Source organism: Ipomoea nil, unplaced genomic scaffold, assembly GCF_001879475.1.
Source record: "Ipomoea nil cultivar Tokyo-kokei standard unplaced genomic scaffold, Asagao_1.1 scaffold1421, whole genome shotgun sequence".
In the NCBI taxonomy this organism is placed as follows: Eukaryota; Viridiplantae; Streptophyta; class Magnoliopsida; order Solanales; family Convolvulaceae; genus Ipomoea; species Ipomoea nil.
The window spans coordinates 4,868,586-4,894,167 of NW_017617849.1; the positions used below are offsets into that span (position 1 = coordinate 4,868,586).

Genomic DNA, 25,582 nt, shown 5'->3' on the forward strand with positions numbered 1-25,582 from the left:
TTTAATGCGATTGAAAACTACGTACGGCACTAACAGTAGCAGTAGAGTTTTATGATATTGAAAATAGTGTAAAATGCAACCTCAAACAGAATTGGACATAGAAGAGACAGTTTACATGCACAATCTGGATATAGGAAAATACACATGGCAAATACAACAATAGAGCATCATCATCTTATTTTACACGATAGAAAAAATGAAAACATCACACTAACATGCATTATTTATTTCAGAAAACATGCAACAATCGATCACCTGGTTGGGGTTCATGATTAAGACTTGGTACGTAGCTGAATTGGAATCTGCACCAATGCTTGTATCTTCCTTCTGGTGCACTGCTTCAATCTTCACGGGTATTGCATTCTTCTTCCTTATCTTCTTCATAGGCATTGTGCTCTAGTTCCTTGTCTTCTTCCATCTCTTCTTCATTTGGTTGTTCCCAAGTATATAAATCATCACTGAGAAAAGTAGAAGACTTTGACGTGTTGCAGTGGCTAACTTCTAAGTACCTAAGTTGAGGCATTGCCTTCTGCAACCATTCCAATTCCACCTCCAGCTTAGGCAAGAATTTCAAAGACATTCCTTCTACCATCCACTGACCCTCATGGAAGTTTTCGCTGAATTGGGTGAGCTCTTTCGAGTCCTCGATGCAAAGAAATTGCAGCTGGGGCAGTGAAGAAGGGCTTATCCATGCTGGTGTATCTTCTAGGCAGAAGCGCCTTAGATACAAATGTTTTAAACCTGAGGGCACACATAACTTCTTCAACTTTTGTAACAATTCATCATCTGTAATGCCATTGGCATTAATTGATAGTACCCTCAGCTTTTCCAGACTTCCCAGTGCTGTCAAGTCGTGACCTTGAATCAGGCTTCCTTTCATTATGTCCACATGTAACACCTCAAGTTGCTTCATTTCCTTGAGGCCGTCCAGTCCACAGGCTTCTTTTTCATTTCCTTTTGGTATCTTGAATCCATAAAGCTCTTGAAGAGTAGAGAGTGTAGAGAGGCCTTGTGGAATCCACAAACGAGATGAACAATTCCTAACATCCAAAACTTTTAATCTTGGAAAGCATGGCATTGGCGATGGTAGGCTTCCAAGACTTTCGCATCCATTTAGGATGAGAATCTGAAGGCCCCAAAGCTTTTGAATCGAGGGTGGGATTTCCTCCAAGCCTACCACATCCTGAAGATTCAGATAAGCTAGGAGTTTTAGGGATGTGATCCAGTGCCAAAGGTGGTCCACACTGATTCCATCTAGCTTTAGACGTGAGAGGTCCAACACCCTGAGAGTCTTGACTTTTGCCAATGCAATTCGCTTATTGAACCCAATGGAATCACATGTGGTGAGAATAAGTGCCCTCAGCTTCTCGTTTCCATTCAATGACTGGAAAGATGTGTCCTTTGTGACACCCAAATGCAGAGAATTGGCTGTGGCTATATGCTTGCCTGTGTTATTGAAGTCGCAGAATGCCTCATCTTTTGCATTTCGGATTACCATTTCTCGAACCATGTCATGCATCTTGCATTTGTGCACTCTTCCATCAAAGTCTCCCTTCTTTGTAACCTCAACCAAACACCTATTGATCAACTCCAACAGATACTCGTAGGCTTCTTCATTTGGAATTTCAGTGCCTCGAACAAAACCTTCCCCTACCCACCAACGCTTCAGTTGTTCCACTTCTATTTCATGATCATCTGGATAAATTGCAAAACATAAAAGGCACTGCTTTAGATGATCTGGAAGCTCGTCGTAGCTCAACTGCAATGAATCTATAACACTAACTGTGCCTTCAATTTTTTTAATTATTACTTCACGAAACTTTTCACATTTCTTCCTCCATTCGGCAGGTGTCCGTGGTTTAACACCACTCATAACACCTCCAATTATCTTGATTGCTAATGGGAGACCATTACACTTGTGTACAATCTCCTTCCCCACCTTGTCTAATTCACACTTGTTGAACTTGGTCTTGGTTTGGCCGAACACAAACTTGCAGAATAACTTCTCGCTTTCCACTTTACTCAGCAACTTGGGTTCGTGGATTTCTACATTGTTAAAGCCACCATGTGCTACCATATCTTTTATGACTTGCTTATTTCTGGACGTGACAATGATGCATCCGTTATGCTTGGCTCTTTCCTGAAATGCGGTTGATATCAGAGTCCACCAACCACCTTTTAGCGTCCACACATCATCCAACACAATTAAGGTATTATTTGCCAAGAGAAATTCAGAAATTTTTGTTTGCAGGTCACTTTCATTGCATCCCTTATATTCCACCCCTAGCATATCCAAGATACTCCTCTCCAGCTCAACCGCATCATAAGTTTGAGCTACACAAACCCAAATTCTTTTTTTAAATCGGTCTTTGACCTGCTTATGGTTGAAAACCTTTTGGGCGATTGTGGTTTTACCCAACCCCCCCATTCCTGTAATGCCAATAAATGAGACATTGCCAGTAAACATCCAGTTTGTTATTTTTTCAGTCTCTTTTTCTAGCCCAACTATTTTGTGTGGCACTAACGGGGTGGTTTTTCTTCTAGGAGGAGCAGGAGGCTTAGAAGATCTCTGACCAACTGACTCAAGAAGCCCATGCCTTTTATGCATCTTCTGAAGTTGCTGGTTAATTTCTGTCAGCTTCCTGCCCGTGTCCCAGCGGTAGACAACTTCCTTGCAAGAAGGTAAGCAGAATGTACTCTCAATTGCTCTCTTGTAGTCTTCCCTGATTTGGCAGCCGGTGACAACGTCATCTGCAACATACGTTAATTCTCGCAGATGCTTTGAGGCTGTCTTCACAGTTTGGCACTTACTTTTGTCATCTTTACAATCGTTGAGGAATGCTTGCATGAGTTCAAGTTGTGTCTGCATCTCTTTGAACTGCTCTTTGAAGTTGAGGGCATATTGGGCTTGGGTTTTAACTTGTTCTTGCAACCCTTGGAAAATGGTCCCAACTATTGGCCCAATTGGATCCGCCATAATTACTGCCTATTCTATACTTTTTATTACCTGCAAAATTGTTTAGTAATCAGTTAATTACTCAATTCTCTTAATGCCAGAGTTGGGATGACAATGGGTTGGAGTGATTAAATTCATTACCAAATTCACTCCTTTTTCTACACACTCTCACCCTTGACTCGCAGTGGGTGGATTGTTTTAAAATTCATCCCTCTTTACCGGATACGGGTATGCGTGTTTAATTTTTTAAGACACGCCTCAGCTCACCACCAGCTATTACCCAAAAAAGTTTGATTTATGCGGGATGAATATCCGCAGGATCAATTGAAATTGTCATCCCTATGTGTGAGGCTTGATTAACCATGATTGGCTACCATCTAACTTTTATTCTAATTAATTTAGTGCCTATTCTATTAGGTGACGTTGGGAGTTTGGACTGTTTGGTACATGGAATAAACAAGGAATCAAATAGCATTTCATGCCAAGTACTTTGTAGTTTGATAACATTATTGTTATAATTCCAAACGGAAAGTCATAAGTTCGTGTTCCATCTTAATTTAAAGATTAACATATTATATGGAGCAGTTACTATTGATAGGTTAGATTGTAGACATTAAACAAAAAAAGCATTTCATGGAATAATACTATTATATTTGTTTGGTTAATAAATGTATGTCATGGAATACAATTCCATGGAATTGGTTATTTCTTTTGCAATGATAATATCCGCTCCTAAGATCCCCATGGTATCTTTTTTATTACAATGACTAAAATATCCTTATTATTATTTATGTTTATTTTATTATATTTATTTATTTAGGTATATACATACATACACATACATATCATTATCTATACATATGCATATATTTTTGTTTGTGTGTGTATAAATTATTATATGGGTATGCATATATCAAATAAATAAATTAATAAGTATTGTTTATAATATTAATTTATAGAATTAATACCACAAATGCTCTTCTGAATATTGTAATAGTACTCTTTTTAGTTATCAACTTTCAATTTGATCAAAACACGTATCTTGACTTTCATTTTTTTTTTTTTTTTTTTTTTGTTACAAATAGTCTTCTGTTAAGATTTCTGTTAAATATGTGTTAAATTTAGGGGTATTATCATTAAATTAATTAATATGGTTATAATTGCCTTTTTCTTTTACATGGAAACATAATTCATTTCAAATATTAATAAAAATTAAGTTAATGAATATAAAAGTCATATTGTAAAATGAAAAGTAAAATTATTATAAACATATAAATTATTCTCATATTTTAAAGCTAAAATATTATTCTTCTCAATAATAATTTTACAATATGACTTTTATATTTATAATAATAATGTTGCTTTTCATTTTACAATATGACGTTTATATTCATTAACTTAATTTTTATTAATCTTTGAAATTAATTATGTTGCTATTAAAAGAGGTAATCATAATCATATTAATTAATTTAACAATAATACCTCTAGATTTAACACTCATTTAACAAAAATCTTAACGAAGGATTATTTGTGGTAAAAAAAAACATAAAAAATGAAAGTAAGATATGTGATTTGGTCGAATTGAAAGCCTAAGATTAAAAGAAGTATTAACATTTTTTCAAAAAAAAAAAAAAAAAAAAAAAAAAAAGGAATATTAACATAAAGTCAGAGGACCATTTTTTTTTTTGAATTAATTTCACTTTTGGTCCCACGACTTTTGATGTTCTATCACTTTTGGTGCACAACTTTAAATTTTTTTAATTTTGGTGCCTAACTTTGTTATTTTTATCAGTTTTGGTCCTTTTGGCGAATTTGACAGCGAAATGTTGCTGGATTTTATATTGTTAGGGGTAAAATCATCATCCCAAGGCAACATCTTCAATATCTAAACAAAATCATCCTGTAAAATCATATCTATATGTGTTTGATGATGAGAATAATGTGGAAGACGGGCAGAAACCAAACAGATCTATGGGATTTATAGTTTCGACCATTGGCAAACTCTTTTTTTTCCTCTTAATATGGTTTTTCTTTTGTTTAAATATTGAAGATCTTTCCATGGGATGGCGATTTTGCCCCTAAAATATAAAATCCAGAAATATTTTACCGTCAATTTGGCTGGAAGGACCAAAATTGATAAAAATAACAAAGTTAGGCACCAAAATTAAAAAAATTTAAAGTTGTGCACCAAAAGTGATAGAACATCAAAAGTCGTGGGACCAAAAGTGAAATTAATTCTTTTTTTTTTTTTCCATTTGACTATATTTCCTTTTTTATTCACTGACCAATCAAACATTTGAATACAATTCATTATGTAATTTGTGTAATCCAACCAAACTAGAATGACATTTCTATTATATTCTTTCTTCATAATTTGTGATGATCAAATTATATTAATTTCAAAAAAATTATTCCAAATCTTTATGGTTCACTTTCGAGGTTTAAAATTTTAATTGATCCTAAATTCTATATCCAAGTAATTAGTTTGATATTTAAATAATATATGTAACAAATAAAGTGGGATAGGAATGTATATTTAGCATCTAAATAAAGGCAAAGAAATCCTAGCTAATTAAGTTATATGTAAATTATAACTTACATTAGAAACACCTTATGTAAAAGATTCAATTGAAAAGATATTAGCAAAAATTAAACTTATGTATAACCTTTTAAATACAAAAATCACACTCTACTCACTCAACCACCCATTTCTAACCACTTTTTTCATTTACCATAAAGTAGATGAAAATTGTTGTCCTTTTTACCACAAGCAATTTTCTTTCAAAATGGTGATGAAATAGATTTTAATGGATTGAAAGGTGGGTAGAGATTTAATATCAAACTTGATAAGTGAACGAAAATTAAAAAGGTGGCTCAAAGGTAGGCACAAAATTTCTAATGAAAAACAAAATTGTTGAAAATTTTAAGGCAAGGAAATTTTACCATTACTTTTCCAACTATCTAAAGGTGGACAAAATATTGAAATTAAGAACCAATCTCAGTCTTACTATTAACCTTATTACAAGTTAGTATTTGTTCTATACTTTCTCAAACTGTTGAAGACCAAAGAGTTAATACCTTACCACCGAAGTTCGATCCTGTGACATTTCCTCAAAGGGAACCACAGAGGTGTCATCTGAGCACAAGATAGTATTTATGATTTTAGTTTAAAATTTTGTTTTACGTTAATATTTTTTAAAGTTATCTAGAAATGCATTGTCTATTGTTAAAAAGTGCACTATAGAGTGTTAAAAGTTACACGGTATAATTGGTGATAATTACAATAATGCTACTGTATTTTTTAAAAAAACTTAATCTGATTCGTATGGTTATTAGTTTTCTTGGAAATATATGATATCACATGAACCTAAACATATATATACACACACGAAGAGGAGAATGAAAAAAAAAAAAAAAAAAAAAGGAGGAGGAAAATAAATAAATAAAAGAAGAAAGGACTTACGTACAGAGAATATACACTATTCATTACACTTCATTTATGTATTTATCAATGTTTTTGTTATTTTACAATATTTACCATTACTCTTCATTTTTCTATATGGATCATCACTTTTAAAAGAGAAGAAAAAAAAAACGTTTTATTTTTTCTTAAAAATTGGGCTAAACACAATTGGGCATCCACAATAGGTTGTTTTTAGCTGGTTTTTTGTGGGGGCCAGACATAGGTGGAAGAGAGAAAAATATGAGCGAGCTAGAATGTGTGAGATTGTTCTGCAAGAATGTAACCTTGGTTTTTCATTTTAAAGTGGGTCTCAACAAATATGAAAAAGATCATGCTGATCCACGCGAGGCACAACCATGTTGAAGTGTTCATACATTTTAATTTTCTGTGGATTTTTTTAAGTAGATAGAAATTTAATTTCGAGCCGTTATTTTCCTTGCTCACATAGGGAGTGAAAGATTTCTATCCAAAAACTAACCCTCCATTTTTGGTGGACAAAAATGAAAGCATGCATGGAGATATTCTTAGAGAACCCTTAGATGTGAGAGGAATAGAGACGGCATTAATTAGTACGTTTAGATCAAGAAACTAACAAACATATATAGTTATACGTTGTTAATTACATACGTACCTGGCACTCGCGGCGGCTGTCTTAATTATGTTGTAGGGAATGCATAGCTGATGTCTGTCTGTGTATTTCTGCTGTCCGGCCTCTTAATTGCTGGTCGATCTGAGTAAAATAGATACAGGAAATTCAATTCATTAAACTACTGTGTTACATATATACATACATGCATGAATGAAAAACACGGATATATGGAACACAAAAATAGACATACTGTTTAGCCGATCGATGGAGAGAATTGAAGAGGCAGATTGATAAGCAAATGTGAAATTGGTATGTAGTTGATGAGTGAACAAGCCTGGTTATATGAAATGATGTTCATATATATATGCCAGGCCAGCACTCTTGAGAAAAAAAATATAATATTGTCTAATAATTGGCCATTTTCGATCTGTGGCGTATGTATCAGCAGTAAAATGCCCCAAGGATATGGTGGATGGGTTTTTGTATTTATAAATGGCCGGGCCGGGCTCCCAGTTAATGGTTTTAATTTGCATCGCTAGTCTAGTTTCCAAATTATTTAGTAGTAAAGTGGTAGTACTGTAGTAGTAGTGCTCAATTTTCTACTCCGTACTACTTTTATTTGGTCTGAGTTGGCAACTGCATGCATGTCTTTTGTGATAGGCCGCCCAGACTTTATTAATTAATAATAATGGGATAAGGGTAAAATAGATTCTTGAACTATAGGTAAAAGTGTAATTAAGCCCTTCAACTTTTAAAAAGTTCAATTAAGCTTCTCAACTTGCTATTTTGAATCAAAGAAGCCTAATTACAAGTAATCAACAGGTTACGAATAAAGTATTGATGTTAACCGCCGAAAACACTGGTGATTGACAGAAAAATAAAATAAAAAAATTCTCTAGGAGAAGACGACGTCCAATCGTGACGTCTTCTTCTCCGGGAGAGGCTGGTCGCGACCAGAGGTCGTCCTCTCCAATTTCCAATGGAGAAGGCAACCAGTCTAGTCGCCTTCTCCATTGGAGAGGATGACCGGTCCGGTCGTCTTCTCGAGAAGGCAACCGTTCGGTCGTCCTCTCCAATGGAGAAGGCGACCAGTCTGGTCGTCTTCTCCACCGGAGAGACGATCGAACGGTTGTCTTCTCCGGTAGTTTTTTTTTTTTTTTTTTTTTTTTTTTTTTTTTTTTTGTCGCCGGAATAATTACCGGATATGTAGTTGAATTTTTTGACCGGTTATTGCAAGTGAATAATCTGTTATTGGGTTTTTTTTACTCAAAATAACAAATTGAAAGATTTAATTGAATTTTTAAAAAGTTGAAGAGCCTAATTGCACATGTGTCTATAGTTCAAGGGTCTATTTGACCCTTATCCCTTAATTAATTAAGGATTTGGTGTTTTCTTTCATATCATCATTATTATTCATCAGTACAGTACAGTAAAGTTGCGGCTTGCGGGCAGCTATATATGGTCGTCGTTCATCTTTCGAGTTTCACCAGCGGCAGTGTGGGAGCAACCTCTCAAAGTGAGGGGGGCTCCTTGTGCGCAGTGAGCACCGGTCTAGCCTCTATGATTCATGTTTAGTTGAGTCACCATGATTTACATTCTCACAAATGCTCTGTTGGGCCGGGGTGTGGGAGCCCTTAGGATTAGGGTTTAGCCTTTTGGAAGAATGTATACATATGTTTCACGTTGCTTTCTTTTCATTATATTGCATCTATCGTGCCGGCCGGAAAATAAAGATATAGATTCTCATCAAATTAATTAATTTGTTGTACGTGGACCGCTTAGCTTTAATCATCCCACTTATATTATTTAATTATAATATATACATATATTGCAGACAATTAATATGAGCTGAAATTAAAGGATAATGCATGGAATTGAAGGAGGAGAGATGTTTCTACGTACAAACATCAAAACATCGTAGGCCATCCTGGGAGAAAAAAAAAAAAAAAAAAAGATAGCTTTATTTTGTGACAACACAAAAGAGCACTAAATATATGATGAATGATTATCATATCCTTACAACTGTAATCCACCACAGCACTAATCTGTGGAGTGCAGATTATATTCTAATTCTATGCGAGTCACGTCGTCGCAGGTCTTCGATCTCTTCAGTACGCAGTACGCCTTCTTCAACTTGTTGGAAAGTTTGGCATCCCTATAATTGACTGGACTATATACAGGGTTAGTTGCATGCATGATAAGTAGCCATGCACCAGTTTCCATCACTTCATCACTGCTTTTTCTTACATCAAATAAAGTTACATAAAAGATGAAAACATCAATACGATGACCAAGACCGAAAGAATATATCTTGTTTCTTTAGGGCATCTTCAATAGTGGGGATTTTGGTGTAATTTTTGAGGAGTTTTTGTAGGTGTGATTAGGAAGGAGAAAATGGGGAAGGAGATAAAAAAAAATAAAAGGCAAAGCAAAAAAAAAGGGAGGGGACGAAATTATATATATATATATATATATATATATAAAAGCATTAATTTATTCAGAGTGGCCACTCTGAACCGCCCCAGGGGGTGCGAAGTGCATGCGCCTATTTTGCATTTTTTTGTTTTTATTTATTTTTTATTTTTTAATCTCTACAAAATCTCAAGGTGTTGCAGAGAACAAAAACAATGAAAAGCTTTATTTCCCATTTGTCTAAAATCTTCACCTTTGAATTTTATTGTTCCAAAATCTCCCCAAAACACACAAATAGAGATGCTCTTATTGTTGTTTCTAGGGTTTGCACATGCATCCGAGTATCTAGGATCATTATATTATTGTTGGTTTTAAGAATAAATAGTCAACGGCTTACTACCACAATCAATAAAAAAAGTATATTGCAAAGGAAATTTGAAAAAAAAAAAAGTAGAAAAAGCTTTTGAAACACTTACAAATCCTTTTCTTAGGTATTTATAATGCTCAATCAACTAACTAGACCTGAATTAAAAAAAAAAAAAAAAAAAAACAAAACAAAACAAAACAAAAAAACAAAAAAACAAAAAAAAAAAAAAACAACAACAACAACAACAAATCCCACAAATTTTGGGCGTTAATTACAAATTTATCTTCTAAAACACAAGAAATGTGATCTCTTTGAATATAAGGAAAGTAATCTTGGAAATTTGACCAAAATCCTTCTTGTTGTCTACAATCTACATCTACAATTCTAATAAGAGTCAATAATGTTAGACTCTTAACTAGAATAAGAAAAATGTTGAGATAATTTTTTCTTAAAATAAATGGTTCATATTATTTTGATTTATTAGGCATTATCTCGTAAAAAAAAAAAATAGTACTTTTCATAAGTGAGAAGCTAGATTTGTACCCCAAGTCTCAAATCGAAATGGGTTTGGGCCAACCACCTAGACTGAGCCCAATTGCCTAAGTTGGGGCCAAATACAAGACCACCCATGCCCATCAATTATTGAAATAAATAAAGGGTAACAGTGTGACACACACAGGGCAATTTATATCTTAGATCACGGTGCGCGTTGCACTATGCGCCCAGATGCAAAACGACGTCGTTTTAATTTTTTTTTTTTTTGAAATTTCCCGTCCCAGTGAATGGCAGTAGTTTTTTCTTTAAAAAAAAATCCGCTGTTCAAGAATGTACATAATGTTATACTAGAATACACATAATGTTATACATGAATGTACATAATTATATAACAAAATATACATACTCTTTTTAAAAGATAATACACATAATCTAACATAATACATAATAAACATAAACTTTTAACATAATACACATCAACTCTTAACATAATACACACAAATTTTCTGATTCGGATGTACATAATTGTATAAAAAGAATGTACATAATTGTATAAAAAATACACATAACTGTATGAACCAATACACATAACGCTGTGAACAAATACACATAACGTTGTGAACAAATACACATAATCTCAGCAACTTCCTACCGCGCCTCCCAACACTACCCCAAAACGACATCGTTTTGGGAGGCGCGCGGCGCACAGTGCTATGTGCGCGGTGGTGTAGGATATAACGATTGCACACACAGTGATGTTGGAAGGGATATTATAATACAATGATTTTTAACAGTTTGAAAAAATATCTAATCTGCGAAGCTCGTATTGAGTAAAAGTCTGAATTTACTATTAGCACAATTTTGAAATACAGAGTTTCGAAACACTTTTACACAATTAATTTTAATCACACTATCTCTATTTATTGTAACCTAAGTCTAGTACTATTCCTAATTAAGTGAAATTATCTCATCTCAATACTTCTTAGCTCTCAGAATATAGGGAATTGAATGCACAATTGATTCTTTGGGGTGATAGGCATTATATAGTCTTCAATTGTTTTCCTTTTATCATGTTGGAATATGATTCCCATACATAAGTAGAGCTTCCTACCCTTTAGTACACAAGGTCTTGATTGACTTGGTGATTTGGGACTTGTGTTGTTTTTTTATGCTTGAGATCTTCCATTATTCTTGTTGGGCCAACACCTCGTCACTATTGTTGTTGGTTTGTTTTTATTTTTGTTTTGTTTTGTTTTTTTTTTTTTTTTGTTGTGAATTAAAAAAATATAGTTTATTTGTTTGTTGTGTCTGGATTTTTGAAGATGAAGATGACTTCTGTAATGGATTAATAGTCATTTCCATTATTTTTTATTTACTTTAAATTTGTGGATTTTCTTGCGTTCTATTCCACGGCTGCCTGTGAGAGGGGAGGAGGAGAGTGTTTTCCATTGCTTTTTTTCTTAACTTTTAATTTGTGAATATAAGTGAGTTTTGGGATGAAGATCAAATTGATTTGTTTTGCAGAGATCATGGATAATTTTTGCTCTTTAAAAGAAATGAAACCAGCTGAAGTAGAAACATTACTTGCAGCAGCGTTTTGAAAATCAGCTTATTGACTGTATCAGCTATTCCAACAAGCTCTTTTACTAAAAACTAATTTTAACTAATTGACCTTCAATCCGTCAAAATTGGTCAAATCAGCTGGAAAATGGCTGATCTGCTGATATCCAAACCTCCTAATTATATGCACTGTGTGTAATTAGTAACAGCAACTGCAGGCTGCAGTAGTACATAGTGCGTGTTATTAGCTTTTAATGCGATTGAAAGCTACGTACAGAATTAACAGTAGCAGTAGAGTTTTATGATATTGAAAATAGTGTAAAATGCAAACACAAACAGAATTGGATCGGACATAGAAGAGACATTTTACCTGTACATTCTGGATATAGGAAAAAACACATGGCAAATACAACAATAGACCATCATCGTCTTGTTTTACACGATAGAGAAAATGAAAACATCACACTAACATGCATTATATTATTTACACCTGGTGGGGGTTCAAGATTAAGACCTGTTATGTAGCTGAATTGGAATTGAATCTGCATCAATGCTTGCATTCTTCTTCATAAGCACTGCACTCTACTTCCTTATCTTCTTCAATCTCATCCCTTGGCTTTTCCCAAATATATAAACCATTTGTGTTATAAGGATAAGACTTCAATGAGCAGCAGTAGCAGACTTCTAAGTACCTAAGTTGAGGCATTGCCTCCTTCTGCAACCATTCCAATTCACCCTCCAGCTTGGGCAAGAACTTCAAAGACATTCCTTCTATCATCCACCTATCATCATGGAAGTTTTCGCTGAATCGGGTGAGCTGTGTTGACTCCTCGATGCAAAGAAATTGCAGCTGGGGCAGTGAAGAAGGACTTATCCATGCTGGTGTAGTTTTTAGGCCGAAGCGCCTTAGATACAAATGCTTTAAACATGAGGGCACGCATAAGTTCTGTAACAATTCATTGTCTGTAATGCCATTGGCATTAATTGATAGTACCCTCAGCTTTTCCAGACTTTCCAGTGCTGTCAAGTCGTCACCTTGAATCAGGCTTCCTTCCACTATGTCCACCTGTAACACCTCAAGTTGCTTCAATTTCTTGAGGTCACTCAGTCGACAGGCTTCTTGTTTGTTTCCTTTTGGTATCTTGAATCCATAGAGCTCTTGAAGAGTAGAGAGTGTAGAGAGGCCTTGTGGAATCCACAAAAGAGATGAACAATTCCCAACATCCAAAACTCTTAATCTTGGAAAGCATGGCATTGGCGATGGTAAGCTTCCAAGACGTTTGCATCCTTCTAGGACCAGAATCTGAAGGCCCAAAAGCTTTTGAATCGAGGGTGGGATTTCCTTCAAGTTTGCCACATCCTGAAGATTCAGATAAGCAAGGAGTTTTTGGGATGTGATCCAGTGCCACAGGTGGTCCACACTAATCCCATCTAGTTTTAGACGTGAGAGGTCCAACACCCTGAGAGTCTTGACTTTTGCCAGTGCAATCCTTTTATTGAAGCCAATGGAATCACATGTGGTGAGAATAAGTGCCCTCAGCTTCTGGTTTCCATTCAATGACTGGAAAGATGTGTCCTTTTTGACACCCAAATGCAGAGAATTGGCTGTGGCTATATGCTTGCCTGTGTTATTGAAGTCGCAGAATTCCTCATCTTTTGCATTTCGGATTACCATTTCTCGAACCATGTCATGCATCTTGCATTTGTAAACTCTCCCATCAAAATCTCTCTTCTCTATAACCTCAACCAAACACCTATTGATCAACTCCAACAAATACTCGTAGGCTTCTTCATTTGGAGTCTCAGTGCCTCGAACAAAACCTTCCCCTACCCACCAACGCTTCAGTTGTTCCACTTCTATTTCATGATCATCTGGATAAATTGCAAAACATAAAAGGCACTGCTTTAGATGATCTGGAAGCTCGTCGTAGCTCAACTGCAATGAATCTATAACACTAACTTCGCCATCAATGCGTTTAATTATTACTTCATGAAACTTTTCACATTTCTTGCTCCATTCGGCAGGTGTCCGTGGTTTAACACCACTCATAACACCTCCAATTATCTTGATTGCTAAAGGGAGGCCATTACACTTGTGTACAATCTTCTTCCCCACCTTGTCTAATTCAGACCCGTCAAACTTGGTTTTGGTTGGGCCGAACACAAACTTGCAGAATAACTTCTCGCTTTCCACTTTACCCAGCAACTTGGGTTCGTGGATTTCTGCATTGTTAAAGCCACCGTGTGCTACCATATCTTCTATGACTTGCTTATTTCTGGACGTGACAATGATGCATCCGTTATGCTTGCCACTTTCCTGAAATGCGGTTGATATCAGAGTCCACCAACCACCTTTTAACATCCACACATCATCTAACACAATTAAGGTATTATTTGCTAAGAGCAATTCAGAAATTTTTGTTAGCAGGTAACTTTCATTGCATCCCTTATATTCCACCCCTAGCATATCCAAGATACTCCTCTCCAGCTCAACCGGATCATAAGTTTGAGATACACAAACCCAAATTCTTTTTCTAAATCGGTCTTTGTCCCGCTTATGGTTGAAAACCTTTTGGGCGATTGTGGTTTTGCCCAAACCCCCCATTCCTGCAATGCCAATAAATGAGACATTGCCAGTAAACATCCAGTTTGTTATTTTTTGCGTCTCTTCTTCTAGCCCAACTATTTTGTGTGGCACTAACGGGGTGGTTTTTCTTCTAGGAGGAGCAGGAGGCTTAGAAGATCTCTGACCAACTGACTCAAGAAGCCCATGCCTGTTATGTATCTTCTGAAGTTGCTTGTTAATTTCTGTCAGCTTTCTGCCCGTGTCCCAGCGGTAGACAACTTCCTTGCAAGAAGGTAAACTGAATGTACTCTCAATTGCTCTCTTGTAGTCTTCTCTGATTTGGCAGCCGGTGACAACGTCATCTGCAACATACGTTAATTCTAGCAGATGCTTTGAGGCTGTCTTCACAGTTTGGTACTTACTTTTGTCATTTTTACAAGCGTCGAGGAATTCTTGCGTGAGTTCAAGTTGTGTCTGCATGTCTATGAACTGCTCTTTGAAGTTGAGGGCATGTTGGGCTTGGGTTTTTACTTGTTCTAGCAAGCCTTGGAGAACGGTCCCAACTATTGACCCAATTGGATTATCCATAATTACTGCCTATTCTATACTTTTTTATTACCTGCAAAATTGTTTAGTAATCCGTTAATTACTCAATTCTCTTGATGCTGGCCGAGTTGGGATGACAATGGGTCGGATTGACTACATCCATTATCAAATCCACTTTTATACTTTTTCCATACACTCCCACCTTTGACTTGTAGTGGGTGAACTGTTTTAAAATTCATCTCTCCTCACCGGATGTCAGTATGTGAATTTAATTTCTTAAGACACATCTCAACCCACTACCAGCTATTACCCAAAAAAGTTCGAATCCTATGGGATGAATATCTGCAGACTCGATTGAAATTGTCATCCCTATGTGTGAGGCTGATTAACCATGATTGGCTAGAAGCATTTCATGGAATTGTACTATTGTTTTGTTTGGTTAAGCATCTGTTTGGAAACCCGTAAAAGGGCTTCCGAAAAATGTTTTTCGAATTTCTTGTGTTTGGATGCAATTGAAAAATCTAGTTAACGGAATTTTTCCGTTGACGGGGAAGTGTAAGTATTTTGGCGAAAAATGAATTCAGCCAAAATTTAGCGGTCACCAAGAAATCTTTCATTTGGTAAATGCGGAAACCAAAGAGTTCCTCTTGTAACCAGCTAGAACTCTTTGGTTTTCGCAACGGAAACCAGTTGGAAATCTTTGGTTTCCGCAATGGAAAGCAGCTAGAACTCTTTGGTTTCCGGTGCAGAAACTAGAGGAACCCTTTGGGTTTCTGCAACCGGAAACCAATCTGGTTTCCAGTGCGGAAACCAAAGGAACCCTCTGGTTTCCTGCTGTGGAACCCGGAGAGTTCCTCTGATTTTTGTTTTATATTTTTTAAATATAAAAAATATTTTTTTTTATTTTTATATAAAAAATAGTGTTTTATTTTTTAAAATTTTATTTTATTTGTTTTTATAGATAGATAGAAAAAATAAAAATAATTTTTTTTATATAAAACAATTAAAATGTTGAAATATATAATTCTACTCATTTTCTTGTTTATTCTCATGAAAATGAATCAAACAGACAATGCTAATTTTCTGTTGTGCATTCAAACACTAGAAAGAAAATGTTTTCTAGAAAATAACTCATTTTTCAAATGTCATTTTACAGGTTTCCAAACAGACCCTAAATATATTTCTTCGGATACAATTCCATGGAATTAGTTATTTCGTTTGCAATGAGAATATCCACTCTTAAATCCTAAGCTCCCCATGGTATCTTTTTAATTACAGTGACAAAAATACCTTTATTATTATTATTATTATTATTATTATTTATTTATTTTTATTTTATTATATTTATTTATTTATTTAGGTATATACATACACATATCATTATCTGTACATATGCATATATTCTTGTTTGTGTGTGTATAGATTATTATATGGGTATGCATATATCAAAATAAATATTAATTTTTAGAGTTAATAACACAAATGCTCTTCTGACTATTGGACTAATACTTTTTTTAGTCATCGATTTTTCATAATTTGACAAAAACATCTATCTTGAATTTCATTTTTTTTTTAAACCACAAATAGTTCTCCATTTATAATTTTATTAAATGTAGGGATATTATTGTTAAATTAAATAATATGATTATGAATTTATGATTACCCCTTTTATAAAAGTCTGTGGGTTAATTTAATATGAATATAATCCATAGATTGCTCATTTAGCCTAATTTCATGCCTATGGCTAATTCAAGTACCCCAACACCATCAACTCTGTAATTGTTAAGTAAATGCATTTTGGGGAAATCTTTAATCGAGTTGGTCAAACAGTTGATTTGATAATCAAAAGCTCTCAATTAAATTTGATTCTTGGTATAAGATGCTTATTGGTCTTCTTAGTTCGAGCCTTAATTACATACGTACGTACCTGGCACTCGCGGCGGCTGTCTTATTATGTTGTAGGGCATGCATGGCTGATGTCGGTGTATTTCTGATCTGAGTAAAATAGATTACAGGAAATTCAATTCATTAAACTACTGTGTTACATACATACATGCATGAATGAATGAAAAACACGGATATATGGAACACAAAAATAGACATACTGTTTAGCCGATCGATGGAGAGAAGAGGCAGATTTATAAGCAAATGTGAAATTGGTATGTAGTTAATGAGTTAACAAGCCTGGTTATATGAAATGATGTTCATATATATATGCCTGCAGGCCAGCATGCACTCTTGAGAAAAAATACAATATTGTCTAATAATTGGCCCAAGGATATGGTGGGTTTTTCATGTGTTTCACGTTGCTTTCTTTTCATTGCATCTATCGTGCCGGCCGGCTTATAAAGATATAGATTCTTAAATTAATTAATTTGTTGTACGTGGACGCTTTAATCATCATATCATATCCCACTTATATTATTTAATCAATATATATACATATATTGCCGAGAATATTAACTCAAATTAAAGGATAATGCATGGAATTGAAGGAAGAGAGATATTTCTACGTACAAACATCAAAACATCGTAGGCCATCCTGGGAGAAAAAAGAAAAAAAAGATAGCTTTATTTTGTGACAACGAAAGAGCACTTATATGATGAATGATTATCCTTACACCTGTAATCCACCAGTACGTACTTTATTGGTCTTTCTTTATTGTTATTTCTAGGGTTTGCACATTATGCATCCCAGTATCTAGGATCATTATTGTTGGTTTTAAGAATAATCAGCCGACGGCTGACTATCCCAACTCGTAAAAAGTAATAGTATATTGCAAAGGAAATTTGGAAAAAATTAAAGTAGAAAAAACTTTTGATACCCTTACAAGTCCTTTCTTAGTGTATTTATAATGGTCAGTTAACTAATTAAGGTACTCAGCCTGAATTAAAAAAGTAAATCTTACCATCTTGGGCAATTGATCTCCTAAAACACAAGAAAGGTAATCTCTTTGAATATAAGGAAAGTGATCTATGGAAATTTGACCAAAATCCTTCTCATTATGCTTTTCATAAGTGAGAAGATTTGACCCCAACTCTCAAACCGAAATGGGTTTGGGCCGACCACCTAGGCTGAGCCCAATTTCTTAAGTTGGGGCCAAATACAAGACCACTAATGCTGGCAATTTATATCCTACACCACGGTGCGCGTTGCACTATGCGCCTAGATGCAAAATGACGTTGTTTTAATTATTTTTTTTTTGAAATTTCCCGCCCCAGTGAATGGCAGTAGTTTTTTCTTTAAAAAAAAAACCCGCTGTTCAAGAATGTACATAATGTTATACTAGAATACACATAATGTTATACATGAATGTACATAATTATATAACAAAATATACATACTCTTTTTAAAAGATAATACACATAATCTAACATAATACATAATAAACATAAACTTTTAACATAATACACATCAACTCTTAACATAATACACACAAATTTTCTGATTCGGATGTACATAATTGTATAAAAAGTATGTACATAATTGTATAAAAAATACACATAACTGTATGAACCAATACACATAACGTTGTGAACAAATACACATAACATTGTGAACAAATACACATAATCTCAGCAACTTCCTACCGCGCCTCCCAACACTACCCCAAAACGACGTCGTTTTGGGAGGCGCGCGGCGCACAGTGCTATGTGCGCCGTGGTGTAGGATATAACGATTGACTAATGCCCATCAATTATTGAAATAAATAAAGAGTGACACGTACACACAATGATATTGGAACGAATGTTGTAACACAATGATTTTTAACACAGGTCGGAAAAAGTCCTAAACTACAAAGGAACTTCTCATATTGAAAAAAAGTCTGAATCTACTATGAGCACAATTTAAATATACAAAGTTTGAGAATACTTTTACACAATAAATTTTAATCTCACTATCTCTCTATTGTAACCTAACTCTAGTACTACTTCTAAGTGAAATTCTCTTCTCTAAATACTTCTGAGCTCTCTGTAAAGAATATAGGGAATTGAATGCACAATTGACTATTTGGGCCGGGGTAAGAGGCATTATATAGTCTTCAATTGTTTTCCTTTATCATGTTGGAATATGACTCCATGTTTGACTGGGAATTTGTATTATGGATTCCTTCTACACTTGGGATTTTAAGGCAATTTATATCCTACACCACGGCGTACATTGTACTATGCGCCCAGATACAAAACAACGTCGTTTTAATTAATTTTTTTTTTGAAATTTTCCGCCCCAGTGAATGGCAGTAGGCTTTTCTTTAAAAAAAAACCCGCTGTTCAAGAATGTACATAATGTTATACTTGAATACACATAATGTTATACATGAATACACATAATGTTATAACAAAATATACATACTCTTTTTAAAAGATAATACACATAATCTAACATAATACATAATAAACATAAACTTTTAACATAATACACATCAACTCTTAACATAATACACACAAATTTTCTGATTCGGATGTACATAATTGTATAAAAACAATGTACATAATTGTATAAAAAATACACATAACTGTATGAATCAATACACATAACATTGTGAACGAATACACATAACGTTGTGAACGAATACACATAATCTCAGCAACTTCCTACCGCGCCTCCCAACACGACCCCAAAACGACGTCGTTTTGGGAGGCGCGCGGCGCACAGTGCTATGTGCGCCGTGGTGTAGGATATAACGATTGGGATTTTAATTGTCGTGTCTTGGACTGGGATAATATTACTTTTTGCCAAATAATTTTAGACAATTATTTTGGACCAATTATCATGCATGAAATTTGGAGGGAAAATTATACCGTAGAGCATAGATAAATATTCATTTTTAGTATAATGAAAGTTCACTTTTTAATATACTGTAGGTTATTTTAGGTAAATAATAAAAATGAACCTTAAAAAATGAGTTTGTAATATACTAAAAATGAAACTTCAACATATTAAAAATGAACTTGTGATCAACCTTACAATACAGATTATGGTCTACAGGAAAATAATTGGAAAAAGAGTTGAACATTTTCGTTATTAATGGGCCACATTTAACAATTTTTGGGCACTGGCCCAATTTCTAGTTTTACTATAAATTTATCAAGTGAGTTCATGTAGTATTATTACCCATTTTTAAAAGCATTAGATTGTGGATTCCTTTGGATTGAAATCCCTTTTTAAATACATCTAGCTAGCTAACCAAAAGTTATATCGTGGACAAGGTGCTACATAGAATTTAAGTTCATATTGTACAGAATTTATGTTCATAATATACATACACATAAACACAATATAATGAACATGAATTCTGTGTATTATATAGCTGAGGACACATAAACATTTAACATAATACACATAATTCGTATTCATTATATCCTGTTTATGTGTATGTATATTATGAACATGAATTTTGTGCATTATGAATATGAATTATGTACATTAATTATATACACACATAATATAATGCACAAAATTATGCTCATAATATAACGTACATAATTCATGTTCATAATTCACAGAATTCATGTTCATAAACTCATGGGAGAAAACTGCCACTTAAATAATTCATGGAAAAAAAGTACTATAAGTATATAACTTAAGGTATAAAGTGTCATTTTTTCTAAAATCAAATTCTGTGTATTGCAATGTGGACCCCGTCCACGATATAATTTGCCCTAGCTAATAGGGATGTATGAAAGTGTGATAGAATTTGACCTCAACTCGTTTTATTAGTTGAACAATTAAGTTTACTATTTAAAAAGAAATATAAGTTACATCATAAATAGAAATACTATGAATAAGTAATTTAAAGTGAATCCAAAAATAACATCAATCCCCATGCATGAGCTAATTATACCAGGGTCCACCCAAGCTTAATCATGCTGCTTTAATTGATTACCATATCCTAATTACCTCCCTCTTGAAACTGGTTCCAGCTGTTTGGTATGATACTCATTCATCACTAACAACAATGGTTATACTAAAAAACAATAGTGAAGTAAGTAGAATATGATTTTTATATTTGAATGGTACGATTTGTGATTTGTAAGATATTACATAAGAGTAAAGTTTACTTTGTGTACACCTTAAAATAGTAATGCTGAGTTAACAAATGAATATTGGCATACATTAAAATCCAAAGAGGTATGAGAGGCAGGTCAACAAAATAAGAGATATAGGCCATTTAGCCTTTAGAATATGGCATACTAGTTGGAATGCAATTATTATGTTTCGGCACAAAATTAGGGAGAAAATCATGAAATAAAAAATAATTGTATTAATGAAGAGCATAACAATTTTCAAGAAAAGTAATTAACACGGTGATACAATAATTAACCATTGCTAAAATAGTGAGAGTTTATTTCATTTTTAGTTTTTTTTTTTTTTTTTTTTTTTTTTTATAGTGACATTTTTACTTTTGATTATAGATTTTTAATTATATTTATTTTTAATCATCAATTTTAAAATTATGTAATTTTTTATGGAGTAATAATTGTGAGTTAGTCTAGATTGGTAGGTTTAGATCAATACTAGTTGGCCAATTGGCGAGGGTGGCCTGGCTATCTTTATTTTTACAATATTTTCACACTTTAAATTTGAATTCTACTTCTACATTATTAAATTTGTAATTTCTTTACTATTATTTCTATATTTTTGCAATACTTTCTCACTTTCATATTATACTATAATATAATAATAAGTATAAATAAAATAAAAGTAGAAAAGGCTGCCATCCAATTTGAAAGCTTTTAAATTTTAAAAACTTTCATCCCGGCCAACGGGCAATTAAAACATATTAAAGAATTCCATGTCATCTTGCAAAGGTCTTCATTGCAGGGATAAAAACAACCTAATCCCATTGTGACTAGCTAGTTTGATATTGATTTGTTCGAGGACAGGGCATGATTACATCCAGATGGCTTGAGATGGGTTTGCTATCAGCCAATTCTATAATGAGTATTACTACATGTACTCCTAAATTCTGTTGGGTAATATGGTTGAAAATTCTCAAAAATAATAATCCTACGAAAAGATTAATATTATATGGGAAAACAGAAAGAATTGGGAAGGAAAAGGTTGAGTGTTTGGGTAAAGGTTTAGCATGAGTTCGAACACAAAGTTCTTTTTCTTAAAACCTTATTTGCTACCTCCCACAAGTGCTAGGAGCGTTGTAGCCTAGGTTTCCCAAGATAAAACGTGCTACGATTCCTTGTTTAAGCACCTAAACAAGGAACCCGGCAAACAAAGCGAAGCTTAGAACACTGGTTGGCTAAAAGAAGAGAGTAGAAGCAGAGTTTTGAGATGAAAAGCTACTGGAATTCCTTTGTTTCTCACTGTGTGTAAAATGGTACTGCTCTACCTCTCTTTATATAGGGATGTTGGAAGGGATAGCATTCAACATGGCCTTTAATTGGTATTAAACCAATTGTATAACACCTGTAACGGTCACCCACTAAGTAGGATTAAACTCAGATTTAAAATTGGAATTAAAACAGTATTAATTCCGTAACAGATGAGTTTAATCTGTACAATAGGCTGAACTTTCGGGTTTCAGACCGTTGGAGTGCAGGTTCACACGAGAGCACACGGACCAGCAACACGAGAGTACATCTCTCGTGCTCACTGTGGTGCAACCCGAGAGTGCACCACTCTCGTGGTCACAGATGCACGAGAGTTGTGCTCTCGGTGCATGCTCCTCTGTAGCACGAGAGTAGGTGCTCTCGGTTCGGTTCCGGCCGAACCAAGTGACTATACCAGTTGGAAAATGATATAGCCCGTAAGGCCAGCCCATTACTGGACGACATTCGTGCCCGCAGAGAGTTGTGCTCTCGGTGCATGCTCCTCTGTAGCACGAGAGTAGGTGCTCTCGGTTCGGTTCCGGCCGAACCAAGTGACTATACCAGTTGGAAAATGATATAGCCCGTAAGGCCAGCCCATTACTGGACGACATTCGTGCCCGCAGGTGCCGGCGCACGCGAGCTCGGGCTTGATTTCAAGCCTTTTTGATGTCCTCTAGTTGGATTTTGATTTGCACCCCCCCCCCTCCCACGCGAGAGAGCCTCTATACTATACAATTCTACAAGCTTGAAAAGAGCTCATGTATATAAGGGGGGCAAATCTTGTTTCCAAACCAATGTGGGACAAAGTCTTACATTTTCCCTTCATTTCCCAACTTAAATGGTTCTACTTTGGGAATCAATATCTCATTCACCCATTATCCGTTTTGAGCGTACAATATATCAATCTCTTCGTCTTACTACGAAGAATCCGAATCCACTTTGACCCGACCCAAATCGGAAGTGGACCCCACTGATAATTGTACCACAAAATAGCCACTTAATATGTTATTTTATGCCATTTTAAGCTAATTTTTCCAACAAATTCTACTCCATCACTTGTATTCCATAACATGACAAATAAAGATTGACTATTTTCATCGGATCTCAAAGAATGTGTCTACATCAAAAATTTGTGAGAGGGAGTATAAATTAGGAGTAAGAAATGTGAGTGCATGTAGTATTTTCCTTCTATAATTCACAACTGTGCTACCTAAGTAACTATGTATAAATAGGTTATAGGTTCTAAGATACAGGGCATCATACTATACTGAGCTCATTTGAAAAACAAGGGTCGGTGCATCTTCATCAATTTGTGTTTTTCACAATTTTTAAGATGTCAACTAAGATAAAGCACCAAGAAAAAAGGAAAAAAAAAAACAAATAAAATAAGAAAAGCGAAAAAAAATGTAGGTGTTTTACGTGTCCGGTCAGTTGGCGCATAGAGTGCACATGCCTGCTGGGTGCAACAGATGCGCCTAACGTACACCTATTGTAAATTTTTGATTTTTTTTTGTGAGTTTCACAAAAAGTCACAATTTGCAATATGTATTTTTCTATTATCTCTCCTCTCACTTCTGTCCTCCCCCTAATTTTAAAATCAGAAAATACTCTCAAAAAACTCCTCTTGGAGTTACTTGATTTGCTCCACATAATTACTGTCCTATTAATTTATCTAAATTAATTATGTGTTAATTTGTATTAATATCGTCATTTTGAATGTAAAATGTTTAAAAATGCATTTCGATTTGCCATCGTTGCAGTTTTCTTTTGTATAAGTTTCCTCCATATCTTATGGTTGAAGTGAATTTCTAATAAAAGTTGTTTTCCACCAATAATGTAATAATTAATATTATTGATATCAGAATCGTGGCCCCAAATCCGTAGTGAAAGTGTAGTATGATTTTGGCATCTTTATAGAATGATTAACATATTAGATATTAGTCATGGGCATGGTGCCGATTAGGCTATATCCTATAATTTTCCTTTTCCTTTTATTTTTTTATTTTTTTTTATCACAAAAGAATCTGTAGTCACTACATGAAGATGTGCATTAGATCTAGCTCGCTCATATTACAAACCATATGTTGGCATAGTATTAAGTTTCCTCCTTATGTTGGCATAGTACAATTATTAAATTGGTGAGTTGTTAGAGTTGAGTATTAAAAGCTCAAGTCCCCACTTGATTCGTTGCTAAAATTACTCAAACTTGAGACATAGTAACTGAGTTAAATTCAGATATTTACTTAATCAAATTCACATAATTTATGAATAATTTTTGTTATTTACATCCCTAAGTTTTGCAATAGAGAATTGACTGTGTTTTTTTTGTTTGTTTGTTTGTTTTAGGACACTTTGTAAACCATATAGACATAGTTGGCCTACCACAAAAGTAATAATGATGATGCTTCATTTTCATGAGATGACTCAGCCGTCTGCAATTCTGGAAATATTTGGCTTTACACTCACAGTTGGTATGGGCATAGGTATACCTATCTACTCTCAAAACACCAATGCTCAATATACACTCTCTGGTTATGAAAAATGATAAACGTGCTGGCAGTTCGCGTCAAACCAAAGTAACTTCTCACTCGAAACCAGATGTTATATATTTCAAATGGACAACTAAACTTTTACACATTGTACGGTTGAATCATAAAAAAAAAAAATACAATTGAATCATTAAAAACTCAAAAAATGTATAAATAACATTTTTTACAAGTTTCACTCCAATATGATGCTATAATGCATTCAAAAAAATTATATGATGCCATAATGTCAAATTATATATATAAATCATTTGATTTTATTATTTTTAAAAATAAAAATAAATTCTTTTAAAAAATTTTTAAAAGAAGGTGGAGGTAGCATGGCGGCCTCCAGCTTCTTCTACTGTGGATGAAGAGGGAGGCATCCACTCCATTTTCTTCCGATCTGAATGAAGGAGAGAGCAGCTAAAGTTGTCCCTCTTTCGTTAATTTGAATAAGATTATAAAGATGATAAAATACTCTCTTATAAAATATTAAAAATCTTTAATTAAATTAAAAAATACCCACTTCATATTTTCCATGTATATGTAAATAAAAAAGAGTAGGAATAAGGGTCAAATAGGCCATTAAACTCAAAAAGAATGCAATTAAGCCATTGAACAACACAAAAACATGCAATTTATCTCAAAATGACTTGTTTACCTAGAGTAGCAAATTACCAATTTCAAAATTAATTTTTTAAAATAACTTTTAATAAATAAATAATTAAAATATTAATAAATAAATAAAATTTAAAAAAAAAAAAAAACAGA

At 34.1% G+C, this 25,582-nt stretch overlaps 2 protein-coding genes across 4 annotated transcripts; both read right to left on the reverse strand.

Annotated features, from left to right (window-relative positions):
* Nucleotides 1–36: 36 nt before the first annotated feature.
* LOC109188029 (disease resistance RPP13-like protein 4) lies at nucleotides 37–17,134 on the reverse strand. Of its 3 annotated transcripts, none has more exons than XM_019338500.1 (3): nucleotides 17,060–17,134; nucleotides 7,051–7,149; nucleotides 37–3,007 (listed from the first exon to the last, which is right to left on the reverse strand). In XM_019338500.1, exon 3 carries the CDS (start codon nucleotides 2,975–2,977, stop codon nucleotides 341–343), a length of 2,637 nt encoding a protein of 878 aa, XP_019194045.1. In that variant the 5' UTR covers nucleotides 2,978–3,007; nucleotides 7,051–7,149; nucleotides 17,060–17,134; the 3' UTR covers nucleotides 37–340. The 3 variants fall into 3 exon arrangements, with proteins under 3 accessions (XP_019194045.1, XP_019194046.1, XP_019194044.1); XM_019338501.1 differs by lacking the exon at nucleotides 17,060–17,134 and adding an exon at nucleotides 16,916–16,949 and having other exon boundaries at nucleotides 7,051–7,089; XM_019338499.1 differs by lacking the exon at nucleotides 17,060–17,134 and adding an exon at nucleotides 7,259–7,487.
* On the reverse strand, nucleotides 12,390–16,938 carry LOC109187408 (disease resistance RPP13-like protein 4). The gene is made up of 2 exons (XM_019337593.1): nucleotides 16,882–16,938; nucleotides 12,390–15,027 (listed from the first exon to the last, which is right to left on the reverse strand). The coding sequence occupies exon 2, from the start codon at nucleotides 14,994–14,996 to the stop codon at nucleotides 12,390–12,392; it is 2,607 nt and encodes an 868-aa protein (XP_019193138.1). The 5' UTR covers nucleotides 14,997–15,027; nucleotides 16,882–16,938.
* Nucleotides 17,135–25,582: the final 8,448 nt, after the last annotated feature.

Excerpts from the sequence above, each read along its gene's own strand:
- LOC109188029 (XM_019338500.1), bottom strand. The coding sequence starts at position 2,977 with ATGGCGGATCCAATTGGGCCAATAGTTGGGACCATTTTCCAAGGGTTG.
- LOC109187408 (XM_019337593.1), bottom strand. The coding sequence starts at position 14,996 with ATGGATAATCCAATTGGGTCAATAGTTGGGACCGTTCTCCAAGGCTTG.